The sequence below is a fragment of the Galeopterus variegatus genome, unplaced genomic scaffold (assembly GCF_000696425.1).
Source record: "Galeopterus variegatus unplaced genomic scaffold, G_variegatus-3.0.2 Scaffold5209, whole genome shotgun sequence".
NCBI lineage: Eukaryota > Metazoa > Chordata > Mammalia > Dermoptera > Cynocephalidae > Galeopterus > Galeopterus variegatus.
The window spans coordinates 7,418-23,476 of NW_007731320.1; the positions used below are offsets into that span (position 1 = coordinate 7,418).

Genomic DNA, 16,059 nt, shown 5'->3' on the forward strand with positions numbered 1-16,059 from the left:
TGGCTGAGCGAGGTGCGGGAGCAACACCGAGGGTTGCGATCCCGTTGCCGGTCCCGGTCCGGTATGGGGGCGACACTGAGGGTTGCGATCCGTTGCAGGACATGGTAGAAGACAAAAAGGGAAAAAAAAAAAGTGGGCTTAGTAGAGAATGTGAGGTGAAGAAGTGGTGACAGCGAGTACAGGCAAGTGTTTCTAGGAGTTCTGCCAAAAGGGTAGCAGAGAGATGGAGGCATAGATGAGTAGAGAAGGTAGATTTTTGTTTTTGCTAAGAAGGTGATACTGTGCTGATATGAGAGAAATTTGTGATGGAAAAGAGATATAGGGGCTGCCTAAGGAGCCAAGTCCTTGAATAGCTAAGAAAAAATAACATATAGTGCACAAGTGGAGGGGTTGCTATCCATAAAAGTAAGGACATTCCATCTACTTAACAAGGTCATACCCAGAGTATATGACTGTAGAAATATAGCTTAGTGGCTCTGCTGGTAGAAAGATACTACGATTCTCTCCTGATTGGTTCTGCTTAGGAAGATAAGAGGTGAAGACATCAACAGAGTGATAGAAGGGACTTGGGGTTTTGAGAATAAAAGATGCAAAAAACCAACTCAGAGAGTGGGTTAGTTAGTAGGATCAACAGGCAGTGCTAAAGACCCCCTGTTCACATGAAGTCATTAAAGCTGAGCGTTTTTCTTACTATGGCCTGTTTCTCAGATGCAGGTCATGGCAGGTGGAGAAATGAGTTGGAAATTTGTCAGGTGAATCTGACAAAGAAAAGGATAAGGGAGCAGTAGTTCTATATAAGAATGGGTTAAGGAATGTACCATGATTCTAAGCTAGAGAGCGAAGGAGTTAAGGACATGAGGACGATTACAGACAGTGGAAAAAGGGGTTGGTGGTTTGGAGATTTACCAACTCTAAATTACGGCATAAGAACACTAGAGTCAGGAAGTTGAAAAATAAAACGTGATGGCAGAGAAGGCAGTGATCAGGGAGCCTGAAGTTCATTTTGAATATGATACAATCAGTCTAAGTGGGTGACTTAGGCACTTAGGACAATAAGACAATTTAAAATGATGTCAAGTCATGGCAAATCATTCAGTGTGAAAAAAATAATCTTTGATCTCTGATGAACGGCTGTGATGGTTAAAAATGTACTGCAAAGGGCTAAACATTGCTCAGAAAAGAGTCGATAAGTATAGCTCAAGAAACAAAATTGGCCCTTTACTCTTTATTCACCAAAGAGTTGGGAGATGTTGGAAAAATGCTCTTAAATGTATGCATGTAAACCTCCAGGTGAAGAATTTTGTCTTCATTTTGAAGGGATTGCCACGGTTATTGTCAAAAGTATATGTAGGAGGGTGGGGGCAATGTAATGATTCCATGGCTCTTGGGAAAAGAGTAGAGGAAAGACACACAAATGAGAAGAGAAAGATAGGTGAAGTTAGGGGAGAGGGTTTGTCCTAAAACAAAATGTGTGTCATCGCCATTGATGCACATGGCTTCAATTGGCCCTGTCAGCACCAGCCCAGCATTTTCGTAGCAGGGAAAATCCTTCTAACTCACAGTGCTACATATAAAAATATTTCAGCCTATAGATCAGCACAGGTTGACAGTTCGCTGAGACACCTTGGAAGTAAAGAAGACATACTGCAGAGTCAGAAATGGACTATTACCTGATACACAGGGAAGAATCAGGTAGAATGGTGGCAAGGCCATTTAACGGACATTAATTTATCTTATGTGGGGTGAATTTCATCAACCGATGTAGATTCCTCTAAACACACTTACCCCTCTTTTACAGATTTCTCCTGACTTCACGGATTACTTGGGAGATTCAGAATCTCAAGTTGTATTTCTGGCACTGCTAATAGTAAGAAGACATTTCCTTTTCAACATTCTTTAATGAGAGGAGGATATAACCTTTGTATGATTTGAATTTCTTTGAATTACACCAAAGGCTTGGACATTTGGGGCATCTTAAGAAACACACATACACACACACACACACACACACACACACGCAGAATGGCTTTTAAATCTGAACTACTCTATTTTCAACAATCGTCTGATACCAAGAGTGCATTGTAAACTCTAAATAGCATGACTAGGACCAGTTTCAGCTTATTACGACTATATTTCAGTTATGCCTACTCTAAAGAGCATGAAGCTAACTTTGATAGTTTCATAGAATATTAAATAGATTGTCTTTCAGTCTTGTGAAAATATCAAATATGATTTTATATATTGTTTTAGTCCGTTTTGTGCTGCTATAACAGAACTACCTGAGACTGGGTGATTTATAAAGAAGAGAGGTTTATTTGGCTTACAATTCTGGGACAGCTGCTTCTGGCATGGGCCTTGGGCTGCTTCTACTCATGGAAGAAAGTGGCAGGAAGCCGGAGAGTACAGGCAGATCACATGGCGAGAGGAAGCAAGAGAGAGAGAGAAGGTGCCAGGGTCCTATAAATAACAAGCTCTTGCGGGAACTAATAGAGCGAGAACTCACTCAGTAATCCCCCCTCCCCCAGGGAGAGCATTAATCCATTCATGAGGGATCTACCTCCATGACTCAATCAGTTTCCAGCACTGCCACACTGGGGATCAAATTTCCACATGAGTTCTGGAGGGGACAACACATCCAAACTCCACACGCAGAATGGCTTTTAAATCTGAACTACTATCTTTTCAACAATCGTCTGATACCAAGAGTGCATTGTAAACTCTAAATAGCATGACTAGGACCAGTTTCAGCTTATTACTACTATATTTCAGTTATGCCTGCTCTAAAGAGCATGAAGCTAACTTTGATAGTTTCATAGAATATTAAATAGATTGTCTTTCAGTCTTGTGAAAATGACATCAAATCTGATTTTATGTATAATCGAACTCCTTAAATCAATCTCAATATTTAAATTGTTGTGTTTATGACGGTGCTAATTCTGATTGTCTTTCTTTTTCCCTAGCCTTATCTTCATTTTTTGATTTTCCTTTTTGTTCTGAGATGCCTGGAAGTAAATTTTAGAAAGAAATCAATGAGAAAGGATCCTGTGTTCAGGTTAAGAAAATTCAAATAAAATTTCATGCTTTTATTTTAATATTTATTGTTTAAATACATTTTAATATACCTAAATTAATTGAGTAAAAAGTACCACACGGGATTGTTTTTAGGGGACTGTGTGGAATAAAAATTATTAAAACTATTATATTTTATGGTGCTTTACTACACTTATGATCTAGTGAAAGAAACCACATTAGCACACATGAGACACTAAAAAAATAAGGCAGACCATAATTTCATTGACGTGCTAGAGGAAAGCTATATGCAAAAGGTAGAATCTTTAAAACAATGGGTAAGTTTAGATAAATGATTGACAAGTGTAGCCAACCCAAGAAGGAAGAATAATCTGAGCGACAGGACAAAGTTGAGATAAATGCCCTCTTCCTGTAAAAATTGAGAAGGCAGCTGGGACAAACTTGAAGGCTTGTGTTTGGGGATAATGGAAGATGAAATTTAAGCTACGTATTGGAAGGCCTTGAAATAGGGAAGCATAGAGAAGGTTTTACAAATTGCATAATGGGAAACCAAGGCACAGGGGTGTCTTGAACACCTGGCCCACTGCACAAGATACAAATCAAGCTCAGTTTAGTGTTGATGGTAGAGTAGGAAAGTACCCAGATGACAGCCATGTTTTAGGAAATCAAGGGACAGCAGTAATGTGGGGTGGCACAAGAGAGAGATACAGGAATCAGCAGGAATCACTGGTGAGATGATAAAGGGAAGATCTAGATCAGCAGTAGTGAGAAAAGAATGATTCTGACAAAGATTCCCAAGAAGTGACAGTGCTCAGTAATTGGGAAGACATTGTATGGCAATTAGATGTCCTGGATTTTCTGGAACACATCCCTGATTCCAAGTGTTCTGACCCATTGTTCTCCCAAAGACTTCAGAATTCCGAAACAGATGTCAAAATTACAGTCCCTAGATTCCTTTCCTTGTGCAACCCCACCTCAAAATCCTTTGCCAAAGGGTGTGTACTATTTGATTATTTGAAGGAGAAAAAAAAAGTCACCACTGACAAGGAAAATTAAACTTAAGCCCAAAGCAAAGATGACGTAAGAGTAGCATCATTTGACTCCATGAGTATGAGAATGTTTGAAAGGCAGATGGGATAGAGCAGAAGAATGAAAATGAGGTTGTGCTTAGAGCTCTCTGTTCCATTTAAATAATTAATAGCGGTACATAGACAATTCATTAGTTTTGCTGCAAGTTTTTCAAGTGGAAACCTGCCATTATTACACTGTTTTGATTTTAGAATTTCTCCAAGAAGCAGTGATGTTTTTCCAAACCCAGAAGAGCCCGATGCGGAGGACGAAGATGTCCAGATGGAAAGAGCAAGAACAGCAGCTGCCGTGACTGTCCCAGATGTGAATGAGGTGGCACTTATAAAAATGTCCTTCATCAAAGAAGTTTGTCTGTCAGATAAAGTGGGCAACTCTCCAGTGAGATCCTTTCATCCTTATATATGTAATGCATTATTTGATTTCAGTGAGTGTGCAATGCCCACAAAACTAAGAAAGCAAAGGAAACACACATACACAAACACACACACAGATATTAACTTGTTAATTTATTTTTCATAGTCATAGTTTTATCAGTACAGCTACACATTACAAAACCTAAGTAACATTTTTTGAGTTTTCTAACACAAGGAACACTGCAAGCAATTCTGAGGGTGTGTGTGTGTGTTTGTGTGCATGTGTGTGTAGGCAATTGGGTCTTCATAAATCCATTGGTTTAGTGAATCTGCCTATTCCTGTTCTCTGAAGAAAGGCAGGCATAAATCACATGATACAGTGCAAGTACCCTTTCCCTGCAGGAATACAGACTGGGAGAGAGTTCATTTACAAATGGCAGTTTCTTGGGGAAGGACTGATTTGATTCATGATTTTGTGTAGGGAAAGGTTTGTTGAGAAGGTGTGGGGAGCCTTCCTCCAACTCAAGGTGAGAATAAAGTCCCCTTGTTATTTCCATGTCATTGCAGAAACCGGTCATCATTGCCAGCTGTCTACGGAAGGAATATGCAGGCAAAAAGAAAAACTGTTTTTCCAAAAGGAAGAAAAAAATTGCCACAAGAAATGTCTCTTTCTGTGTTAAAAAAGGTGAGAAACAGTAGATCTCCAGCAGAGTGATCTTGACCTCTGGACATTGGGCTTTTCCAAAGGAATAAGGCTTTGAATCTGGGACCATCTGCTGATAAACATGAAACTAATCTATGAGCAGGATAAGGCTGCTAACTTCCTGCTTAAGCCTCAGTTATCATTATAATATAATTTTTTCTTTGTAAGAAGACAGTTATGTCTGTTCTGCTGAAACAAAACAAACAAACAAACAAAATAAACAAGCAGAACACCATCAACAATAACAAAAGAAACAATCTGTTGAGAAGGGTGATATAGATTTTTAAGTAACAATTAATTTCATGACAGAGAATACTACACGCAAGAGATCCGCCTGAGACACAGTTATTCATTCCTCATTCATAACAATTAGCACATTTTGTCCAAGTGTCAGTGGAGTGCAGCAGGCTTTGGAATCAAATTTGTTTCAGATTCCAGCTCAGCCTTTTACTGGCTGCATGACCTTGAGCAAGTAATTTGTTTTCTTCAAGTCTCAGCTTCCTCACCTTCAAAGTGAAGCTAGTCATAACTCTCAGGTTTGTGTGGGTGAGTGCAGAATAAGTGAAATAATATGTAGCACGTTTCACGTAGTGATTGACATGGAATGAATCCTCAAGGGGTATTTGCTTTTGTCCTTGTAATTATTTCTATATTTTTGAGCATATGCATTTCTTTCAGGTGAAGTTATAGGGCTGTTAGGACACAACGGAGCTGGTAAAAGTACAACTACTAAGATGATAACTGGAGACACAAAACCGACTGCAGGGCAGGTCAGTAAAACACACAGGTCATTAATGCAGCCTAAATATTTTACAGTGAATATTGATGGTAATCTTAAAAATATATTGATGATCCTTAACCACCCAGTGTGATTTATGCATTGAATGAAGAGGATTAATTCAAAATGCCTCTTCTTAGTTCCCCAAATAGTTAATGTTGGAAGGGTTACATATTATCTATACTATGCCATTTATTAAATGAGAAATAGAGATTAAAAGGAAATATATATTCCTGATGGTAAGAGATCTTTGCTTTGTTCACTTACGTATCTCAAGAACTTGCTGAATTGAATGGCCTCATCTGGCATTACACTAGAAACCGGTGTCAGAAAGATGTCAAGTCCTGCTTCTGTGGTTGCTCAGTCATGAATCTTCATATTTAGTAACTGTTCTCTACCTGTATGCTGTAATTGAAGATTTTATGCTACTAGTGTAACAAGAGTTCATTAGCCAGTAAAACTTCATAGGTCTTCACAGAGATCATATGCAACAGAAATTTCTTATAATCCTTGAAACGTATCCTGAAACAATAGACATAATACTGTGACCGATAACAGCAGATAAACAGATAAGTTGAGCCGCAGCAGGTTTTATTGTAGATCCACTGAAGTTCCTGAGGCACAACAGCGATGCTGGGCTACTGGTAAAGGATCCAGGATTTACTAAGACAATAGAGATCATGGGTTAAAAACAAAATAATTGTCTAAATTCCAAAGCAAAAACTGAGTAATATGTGAATACCACATGGTGGTATGTCTGTCCCAAGTTGGGTACAATAATGGACAGAGGCCAAAGGACTACAACTCTGAAGGGAAAAATCACTACTGACATCTGATGTCAGGTTAAGGTCAGAGGGAGAGCTCATGAAGGAAGGTCACACAGTGGTGGTGATTACTGTACAGGTTTCCTAAGTTGTCTTTCCATTTCCACCCTTGCCTCAAACAGCTGCCAGAGCAGTCCTTTAAAAAATGCAAATGAGGTCATGTCACTTTTCTGCTTGCAGCCTCTCACTTACAATTGATCCAAAAATCTTTACCGTGGCTGTGAAAGGCTCTGCTGACCGCCTTTCCCTCTATGCCCTGCTCACACTGGCCTTCAGTCACCCTCCTTCTTGCTGTAGCATCTTTGGGTTTGATCTTCCTGTGGCTAGATAACCTTTGTTATCTCCTTCTCATTACTTTAAAAGACACCTCCACAAGTTAAAAATTTTTTTAAAAAAAGTTTATTTTAAAAAATAAAATAAATAAATGTTACCTCCGCAAAAGGTCTTTTCCTGGCTACACTATTAAAAATCACACCCTTCCTATTATTTGTTAGCACAGCTACTTCCTTGAAAGCCTTCAGCAGGGGTTATAACTAATTCGCTTATGTGTTTACTTGTTTGTTTTCTGTTTCTCTATCCAGAATAAAAGCTGCATGTGGCAAGGTTAACTAGTTCTCTCCTCTGTGTTGGGAAGAGATAATACTCATATAGCAGCAAGGTCAAGGGCTTGGATTCTGATGGTAGATCCCAGTTTCAAGTCTCAGGTTTATCTGTGTGACCTTGTACAAGTTTCTTAATCCATGCATGTATTGGTTTTCTCATATGTAAAACAGGGATGATAAAACACCTAACCCATTATTTTGTAAAAATAATGCAGTTCAAAATATATGAAATGCTTAGATTTGGGCACATAGCAAGAACTGAGTACACATTAGCTGTTATTGTATAGTACGGTGTCTGGCCCATAAAAATAATAAAACGCTATCATGAATTTATTGTTTCCTATGTGCCAAGCATAATGGTAGAGTCTTTTCATTTATTACTTAGTTCAGGATTTCTCAGCCTTGGCACTAATGACATTTTGGACTTGATCATTTTTGCTGTGGGGGGCTGCCCTGTGTGTTGTAGAATGTTTGGCTATATCCGTGGCTTCCACCCACTAGATGCCAGTAGCACCCTTCCCACCAACACATACACACACAACTTGTCACAATCAAATATGTCTCCAGACATTGCTAAATGTCCCGAGAGGAGGATTGCCTCTGACTGAGAACCATTGCCTTTACGTGAGATATATCCTATAATTATAACTATCTTAATGTTGGGGAAATAGAATCGTTTGAATGTTTGGATCAATGAATGTGAAGTCAAGCAACGGACAACCAAATAAGCAACGTTGAATTCAGCCATGGTGATGGAATTTGTAATAAAGTCTAAACTATCACAGAGGAATATAACCATGTGGGATATCTGCCTTCTAAATTATTGAGTTTTTATCATCTTTTTCCCAGAGTTAAGTGACTCATTTCCTTATGTACGTATAGCACCTGTGTGTGTCAAGAGGACATCACTGAAATATACACTCACACACATACACACACACAAAATTTTGGATAGAATCTGAGAATGAACCTATTTTGTGTAGGTGATTCTGAAAGGGAGCAGCGGAGGGGACAGCCTGGGGTTCCTGGGGTACTGTCCTCAAGAGAACGCGCTGTGGCCCAACCTGACAGTGAGGGAGCACCTGGAGGTCTACGCCGCCGTGAAAGGGCTGAGGAAAGCAGACGCCAAGGTCGCCATCACACGGTACAGGGGGCGCCACGTCCGTTCTCTACTGGGGGGATGGGATAGTAAGCATGTTCACACAAAGTTACAGAAAGAAGGTTCAAACCGATGACCCCGTACCTGTGGGAGAAGACTTGGAGACCTCAGTTCAGTGTTGCTGTTTTCTCTCACTTTAAACCTGGAGAGAAAATGTTTGCTGATTATTCTTCATATGGAAAGAAGTCATTGCAAATAGGAGTTTGACTAGCATGAAAGGGTCGTAAAGTGTCCTAGGTGGTTTCCGTGGTGTGACCCCTCTGACCACCCTTGATTCCTCTGCTCTAGTGTTTATTCTGATCTGCTTATTCTCCCACATCCATGCACCACTGCTCAGGGGCGATGTTTTGTCTTTCTTTTTATTAATTAATTATTTATTTTATTAGACATACATGTGAGGGACAACGGGAGGGGTGATGTGGATCGACTCATTCTGTTTCCTTCAGGTTAGTGGATGCGCTCAAGCTGCAGGAGCAGCTGAAGGCTCCTGTAAAGACGCTGGCAGAAGGAGTAAAGAGAAAGGTAGGGGCAGGGCTCGGTGCTCCTCGGTGCACCCCACAGATGGGTGCTGGACCGTCTGTTCCTCTTCTTCCAGCTGTGCTTCGTGCTGAGCATCCTGGGGAGCCCGTCGGTGGTTCTTCTGGATGAACCGTCGACCGGGATGGACCCCGAGGGGCAGCAGCAGATGTGGTAAGGAGATATCATGAGTGACCTCTGTGCAAATTTATTGATCCCGTGACAACTGACCTTCAAAATCATCGTTTACTTAGAAAGTGGAAGATGCCCACGTTATCAGAAAAAACTAAATTAAGGGGGAAATGACCTGATTTCATTTCATAACTAGTTTTTATTTAAGAGAAAAAGATATAGTCTCTCAACCCAGTGTCCACTGTAAGAACTTTATTTTCTTAAATCTTCTGGGGATGCATAGAACATTTTTATACTCAATCAATCTATCATTAAGCTTTATTTAAATTTTTCTGCAATGTCGCCTGATACACAATTCTTTCGGAGGAAAAAAGAAACATTCATTCCAATTCAATATAGTTTTTAATTATTTTAGAAAATTTTTGAAATCTGTCACTTTGTGTTTCTAGGGTATATGTCATGATTATCATGGGTTTCAGTAAGTTCTTTTTGCTTTCTGTCTTTCTTCCCACCGCCTTTTCATAAATATTTCTGACATTAGCATTTTTCAAAACAACCTTTTATGTGATATCATTCTCTATATTCAACCCAAGCCATGTCGTGAGTTATAAACTCTCCCCAGTCGTTTGGTTGCCTATCCCTGTCATCTCTATGAAAATCCTCTTTGTCTAATCTGAGTTCAGTACTTGTTTCATATTGTGTCAATAGAAACTTCTTTTCAAGAATTCCACGGTACCTTGAGCATTCCCTTTAGTTGGCATTTTCCCTTGACCTCACTTTAGGCAGGCGATCCGGGCCACCTTTAGAAACACTGAGAGGGGTGCCCTCCTGACCACCCATTACATGGCAGAGGCTGAGGCCGTGTGTGACAGAGTGGCCATCATGGTGTCCGGAAGGCTGAGGTGAGTGCCCATCCATGCCCGCACTTGACCCCCAGTTTGTCTGTTCTAAATGAAGGACATTCCTTGCACCAGGCCGTCCACCACGAAGAGCTGGAGAACAGCTCCCAGCTCTATGTGGCCCTGCCCCTGGCCTCCGAGACCATCACTAGTGACACAGTCCTCCCTTTTCTTGCTCAACTTCATCGTCCTACCTCCAGATGTATCGGATCCATCCAACATCTGAAAAGCAAATTTGGCAAAGATTACCTGCTGGAGATGAAGGTGAAGACCCCCACCCAGATGGAGCCCCTCCACGGAGAGATTCTGAGGCTTTTCCCCCAGGCTGCTCGGCAGGAAAGGTAAACACAGGGTTGTTTTGTTTTATGTTGGTCTTTGGTTTGTTTTTCTATTACGGTCATGAGAAATAACTCTCTGGTAATTGTGAGTATTTTAACTATTGGAGAAAGGCACCACTCCAGGGACTGCCACAGAAGGGAAATAAAAGAACGAAGTGCTGATTTGGGGACTGACGCTTGCAAGGGAAGTAGCAGTCATGGGGGTAATGAATCAGGTACTAATGTATGTGTTACCGAGCCTAGCTGCCTGCCCCAGACAAACACCAACAACCCAAAAGTTAAATAGTTGGTGGAATAGGAAGTCAGCTTTATTCAGGTGACCTGAGGGAACACCAGGCTAAGCTATCTCTCTGGTAAACCTGAAAAAGAATGGCCAGACTGGAACCATCTCAAAGATTCAGATTTACTGAGCGGTTTCTAAAAAGGGGGTTGAGGGAATGGAATATGGGAAATGAAAAGCAAGAGGGAGGGGGATGTGTATGGGGCCAGGTACAAATTCTCGCCTCTGGCTTCTGTTCTTGTCCTTGACTTATCTTAGGGTCCTGCTGGCTTTTGATTTGCTTCAGGGTGGAATCAGCATAGCTTTGCTGATGTCTTCCTTAGTTTCTCAGGGTCTGGGTAGTACATTTCTCATGGCAAGTCTGCAACTCCAGGCTGAATGGAAAACAACTTTGCATTTATGTAAATAATGTTGTCTTGCCCCATAACCAAAGTTCAAAATATCAAATAACTGTGTGAAAAGAGGGAACTCAGAGAAATGCACGCTAAGAAAAAAACTGTGTCCTTTTTGTTTTGGTTTTCTAAAGCCCATGCCATTTTAGGTCCCAACATGGCTTCAGTCCTGCTCACTCCAACATATGCATGTTCTTAGATCATGTCCGTGGTCCTTTCTAGAGGGAAAAACATCCCTCATTAAAGGAGATCACGTGTATAAAGCCCATGCTGCAAAACACCATCAGTCAAAGCTCCGTGAATGGTGTCTCTTAGCATTTGTATTATTATCAGTAACAGTGCTTGAGGCTCAGAGTGGTGGAGGCAGGAGTTGAAACTAATTGAAGGGATATTTGGGTGGGGGACACAGAGTTTAATCACAATTTGTAGTAATGGACATGCTGCCAGTATGGATCTGGCCATCACATTTTAGGCACAAGTGGTGACAATTTGCTTTGTATCCCATGAATATGCATAACCAATAAAAACAAAACATTTTAAAAATAATCAATAAATAAAAGCTTCAATGTTATTCTTTTTTCATTAAGAAGAATAAGTAATCTTGCTTCTTCCCTTCTTAAGGCGTAGGCTCTATGGATTTCCTCCCCTTTGTCTCCCAATCCTTCCATTAGTAAATTGACTTCTTGTTGATTTAAGAACATTTACACCGTGGCTGTCTCCAACACCATACAGACGCGTGTATTTAAACAAATTGTCGACGAGATCATTTCTCCTCTTTAGATACGAACCCATCAGGGGATGTGACCTTGAAAGCTGGGTTTCAGCCCCACTTTCTTCTCTTTGCAGGTACTCTTCCCTGATGGTCTATAAGTTGCCTGTAGAGGATGTGCGACCTTTATCCCAGGCTTTCTTCAAATTAGAAATAGGTAAGAGTGACTGTTTAAAGACAAGACTCTGGGAGACAGATAAATTCAAACCTTACATAAAAGCAGTATTTAAAAAATGCATGAACATAGCATTATAATACTATATCATAAGTAATTATTAAAATGTTTAATCCAGTGGTTCTCAACAAGGGGTGATTTGGCAATGTCTAGGTGTATTTTAGGTTCTCATACTTGGGATTGGAGTGGTGGGTGCAACTGGCATCTAGTGAGTGAAGGCCAGGTGGGATATTAAACATCCTACAATGCACAGGTGGCCCCACAAGAAAGAATGATCTGACCAAAACAATATTAGTGCTGAGGTTGAGAAACCCTGCCCTAAATGAACGAGGCTCTGGAGGAAAGAGACCATTGACATTCAAGGCTAGAGTATCCACAACTGCATACAAACAGAAAAACATAAATTTGTTTTTGTCTTTATGTATTCTTTAATAGCATGAGATGCTGATAAGGCAGTTCTCTCTGTTGGGGTAGACTAATCCATGACTCTTTCTCAGGCCCTTGGAATTTGGCCTTTGCATCCTGCACTGATCTATCCCAGGCTTGTCTGTCATGTTCGTGTATGAAACTGATGAGTTAGTGTACAAAACCCCATGCCTCTTCCCGAGCTGTGCTCTCTGGCTTCTCACCTGCCTTCATTAGAGGCCCCAGACATTCTTGCTTTTAAAGAGTTTCTTCTCCTTGAGACAAGGTTAGGATCCACAAGATAGGTTTTCTTTCACTTTCTCACCCTGCTGGTCACCCTTGCTCTGTGGTCTACCTGGCCACACTGACCATTTTGGCCTAGTGGCCAGTTTTGAATCATTCCAGTGGGAAGGATTCCCACAGTGGGCTCTGATCCACAGGAAGCATTTTATAACGTATTAGAAGCAGAGAGGTTGATGTTCAAGGAAAGCTGCCTCTGTAGAAAACAATAAAGCCTTTTCTTACAAGCTTTCTAATGTTTCTGCTTTCAAAAATGTTCCTTCCCACCTTGAATTCTTTTTTGCTGTGCTTAAATTGCTAACACTGAGGTTCTCATTTAGGGGGGGAAACAACTTTTTATCAGTTTCCATCCCTATTACATGAAGATGACACAAAGTATAAAATAAGTAAACTGGCATTTTTTTTCTCCAAATGTTGTTACATTCTCAGGTGCAACACATTTACTGCATGAGCTGAGCTCAGTATCCTGCAAGCAAAATGCATGCCCCGTGACAATTCCTTTGTCTTGCTACATAGATCCATTCTTCCACACCACCAGATCACTTCTGGGTATTGCAAACCTCAGCAAAACTCTAGCCACACATGTCCCTTCCAGGTCAGACTTACTTTGAATTTGGAGATGTGCAGCTAGGAAGGTGGAATGGTCAGTTTTATCTCTTCTTACTCTGTTCCCTCCTGGACTCATAAGCTGATGTTTGGGGCCTCTCTGGAGTGGAATGTAAAGGGGAGGGAGAAGAGGTAATATGGCAGCAAAGTTTGATTTGATAGTTAGAGCTGAAACATGGCATCAGGGCCTCCTGTGTAGAAATGAACTATTGCTGGCCCTTTTATACATGGGTTGCTTTAATATGTTCCTTGAAGACTCCCTTTCCCTTCCCATCTGTAACCTCTGACTACAGCTCCATGAGGTGGGGCAGGAGTAATGTCTCTACCTCTGGATCTCCTGTGACCCCTCTGCAGTCCCTAGGTGTCCTTGAAATCCCTGTAGCCTTCCAGGTGATCCCCTCAAGGTACCTCCCCTTCGAAATCCATGAGAAACACACAAGCATCTTTGCTTCTCTGAACTCTAAAAGTGCAGGGCAATCAGCTCTCCACAGTATTCCTCCTTGACATCTTTCCAGACATGAGTCAGGGACCAGACTACATGTCTAAAACTTGTGGGCCAACCCCACCATGTCTCTTGTCCACAGAGAGAAGAAAGAAAGACCTTCAGAAGTCTGATAACTGTCCCAAAGGAGTCTTTCCTTTTCATTCATTTTTTTTCTCTTACGTACCTACACATTTGGGATCTCTGCCATAGTCCAAATTGATATCAGATGGTAAACTCAAAATAGGATAATTCGAGGAAATTTTGTTTATCAAGGCATTATTTGCAAAGGTACAAGGAACAGTGCAATTATCCAAAGCTAGAAAAAGCAGAACTGTTACTTTTCTTAGGTCCAAAGAGACTAAGAGAGGAAGCAGTGACTGGAACCGGGGAGTAGAGTCATGTAGAATTTACTCCTTGAGAGAAGCGGTGATCTTCAATCATGGACACACTTGGTGTCAGAGAGGGAGTGAAAGAGTAAATGCTCAACATCCTTCCCCCCAGCCCCTGCCTCCTGCCCCATCCCTCCTACTGGGCTTGCCATTCATGGAACCCATCAGGACACATCACTTATCAGCTGCTGGGGTAGAGGGTGGGGTATAGAAGAATGAAGGCAGATGTACAGGGGCATGTGGAAGTTTTCCAGCACAGGGCTCCCATCTTTTAGCTTATCCTACATAGGTGTTCTGGAACCTCGTATGTTGTTTTCCAGTCTTGTGGTGCCTCTGCCAAAACCCTTAAAAATTGAGACAGTATTTCCATCCTGTTCTATGACTATATGGTCTATTTACTTTCCCATATTTAGTACAAGAATATTTATTACCTTATTGTTTATATTTAAGATCTGCTTGCATGTATTTTTCTGCATGACTTGATAAAAAAAAATCCCTGAATAAAAAAACGTAGAATTCCTAAAATATGTTCATTCTTATGCAGTTAAACAGAGCTTCAACCTGGAGGAGTACAGCCTCTCACAGTCCACCCTAGAGCAGGTGGGTCATTTTTAATAATTCTGTATCATCCACAGAATATAAATGTTTGATACGTGCATACTCTTTGCACTAACTTAGAGCTATAGGAGGCAGTGTGACATCCCTTTTCCTCTATTTTTTTTCTTTCATTACAGGTTTTCCTTGAGCTCTCCAAGGAGCAAGAGCTGGATGATTTTGATGAGGAACTTGATTCCTCAGTGAAATGGAAGCTTCTTCCACAGGAAGAGCCTTAAAGCTCCAAATGCCTTGTGGTTCTCTTTAAGCTTGTGACTCTTCTAGCATTAACATACCTTATCTCAGATATAGTATAAAATACTTTTGAAACTCATGTCATAGTTTTTCTCAATATTTCTCATAGTGAGACCAGCTGGTAAAGTAAGTGAGAACGGTGATGGGGCATTCGGAGATTGCTCCATCCAGAGCAAGCAAACCCCATGTTTCATACAGTATTAAGTTTTAAAATGCATTTATTATAGAATACTTTACATTACTAGAATGATCCAGAGATGGTCTACTTTTCTTTCTCTGAACTTCAAAATATTGAATATTTTTCTATCTTTTTGAGCTGGTAAAGTATAAATTAAGGCATAATGTTGATTCTAGGGGAAAGGAAGCCAATTGATTACACAGCAGCACAGTATTTGGTTTTTTGTAGTTCACTTTTTTCAAAACCTGTTCTTAATTCACGGATTTTCCTTTTCTATCATTTTTCAGACTTTAGACTGCAAAGTCTGTGTTTGTTTGTTGTGACATAAAGGCAATTGGAAACCTGTTAAAACAAATAATGACAGAAAGGATTTGAATGATTGAATTGATGGACATTTAAAAATATATATTTTACATACAACTTTGAAACATTTTTCTGATTTTATATGTGTTCTTATGATTCAAGGTTCTACTTTATGCAAATCATTAAAACTTCATAGGTCTCTATTTCACGTATCTATATGTGTTATGACTTATCCAACTGGTGACCCTATAAACACCTTACAATCAACACAATATACCTGTACACTTGTTGTTGTTACAACTATTACTGTTGCTAGCTAGTCAAACAGTTGAAGAAAGTTGTGTGAAAGACCTTACTTTGATTCTAGTTGTTTCTTGTATCCTCCTAGTTTATGAAAATATAACACTGTCATCCACCTATGAGAATACTCATACCAGCTTGGGCAAAGGACCCCAGATTTCTTATTTTATAAAAGGAGACATTAATACTGGTTTTACTGATTCAGT

At 40.4% G+C, this 16,059-nt stretch overlaps 1 protein-coding gene across 1 annotated transcript in view; it reads left to right on the plus strand.

Annotated features, from left to right (window-relative positions):
- The window catches only part of LOC103604527 (ATP-binding cassette sub-family A member 9-like), a gene marked incomplete at its 5' end in the record, with an annotated part of 18,407 nt that extends 2,651 nt beyond the window's left edge, over positions 1 to 15,756 (plus strand). Inside the window, 13 exons of the mRNA XM_008589102.1 lie at positions 1,799 to 1,867; positions 2,961 to 3,052; positions 4,311 to 4,431; positions 5,040 to 5,157; positions 5,854 to 5,945; positions 8,363 to 8,523; positions 8,985 to 9,060; positions 9,134 to 9,228; positions 9,969 to 10,088; positions 10,286 to 10,426; positions 11,942 to 12,021; positions 14,768 to 14,823; positions 14,958 to 15,756. Of these exons, the coding sequence (XP_008587324.1) occupies positions 1,799 to 1,867; positions 2,961 to 3,052; positions 4,311 to 4,431; positions 5,040 to 5,157; positions 5,854 to 5,945; positions 8,363 to 8,523; positions 8,985 to 9,060; positions 9,134 to 9,228; positions 9,969 to 10,088; positions 10,286 to 10,426; positions 11,942 to 12,021; positions 14,768 to 14,823; positions 14,958 to 15,056 (1,320 nt within the window). The remainder of the gene's footprint in view (positions 1 to 1,798; positions 1,868 to 2,960; positions 3,053 to 4,310; positions 4,432 to 5,039; positions 5,158 to 5,853; positions 5,946 to 8,362; positions 8,524 to 8,984; positions 9,061 to 9,133; positions 9,229 to 9,968; positions 10,089 to 10,285; positions 10,427 to 11,941; positions 12,022 to 14,767; positions 14,824 to 14,957) is intronic.
- Between the last annotated feature and the right edge of the window lie 303 nt (positions 15,757 to 16,059).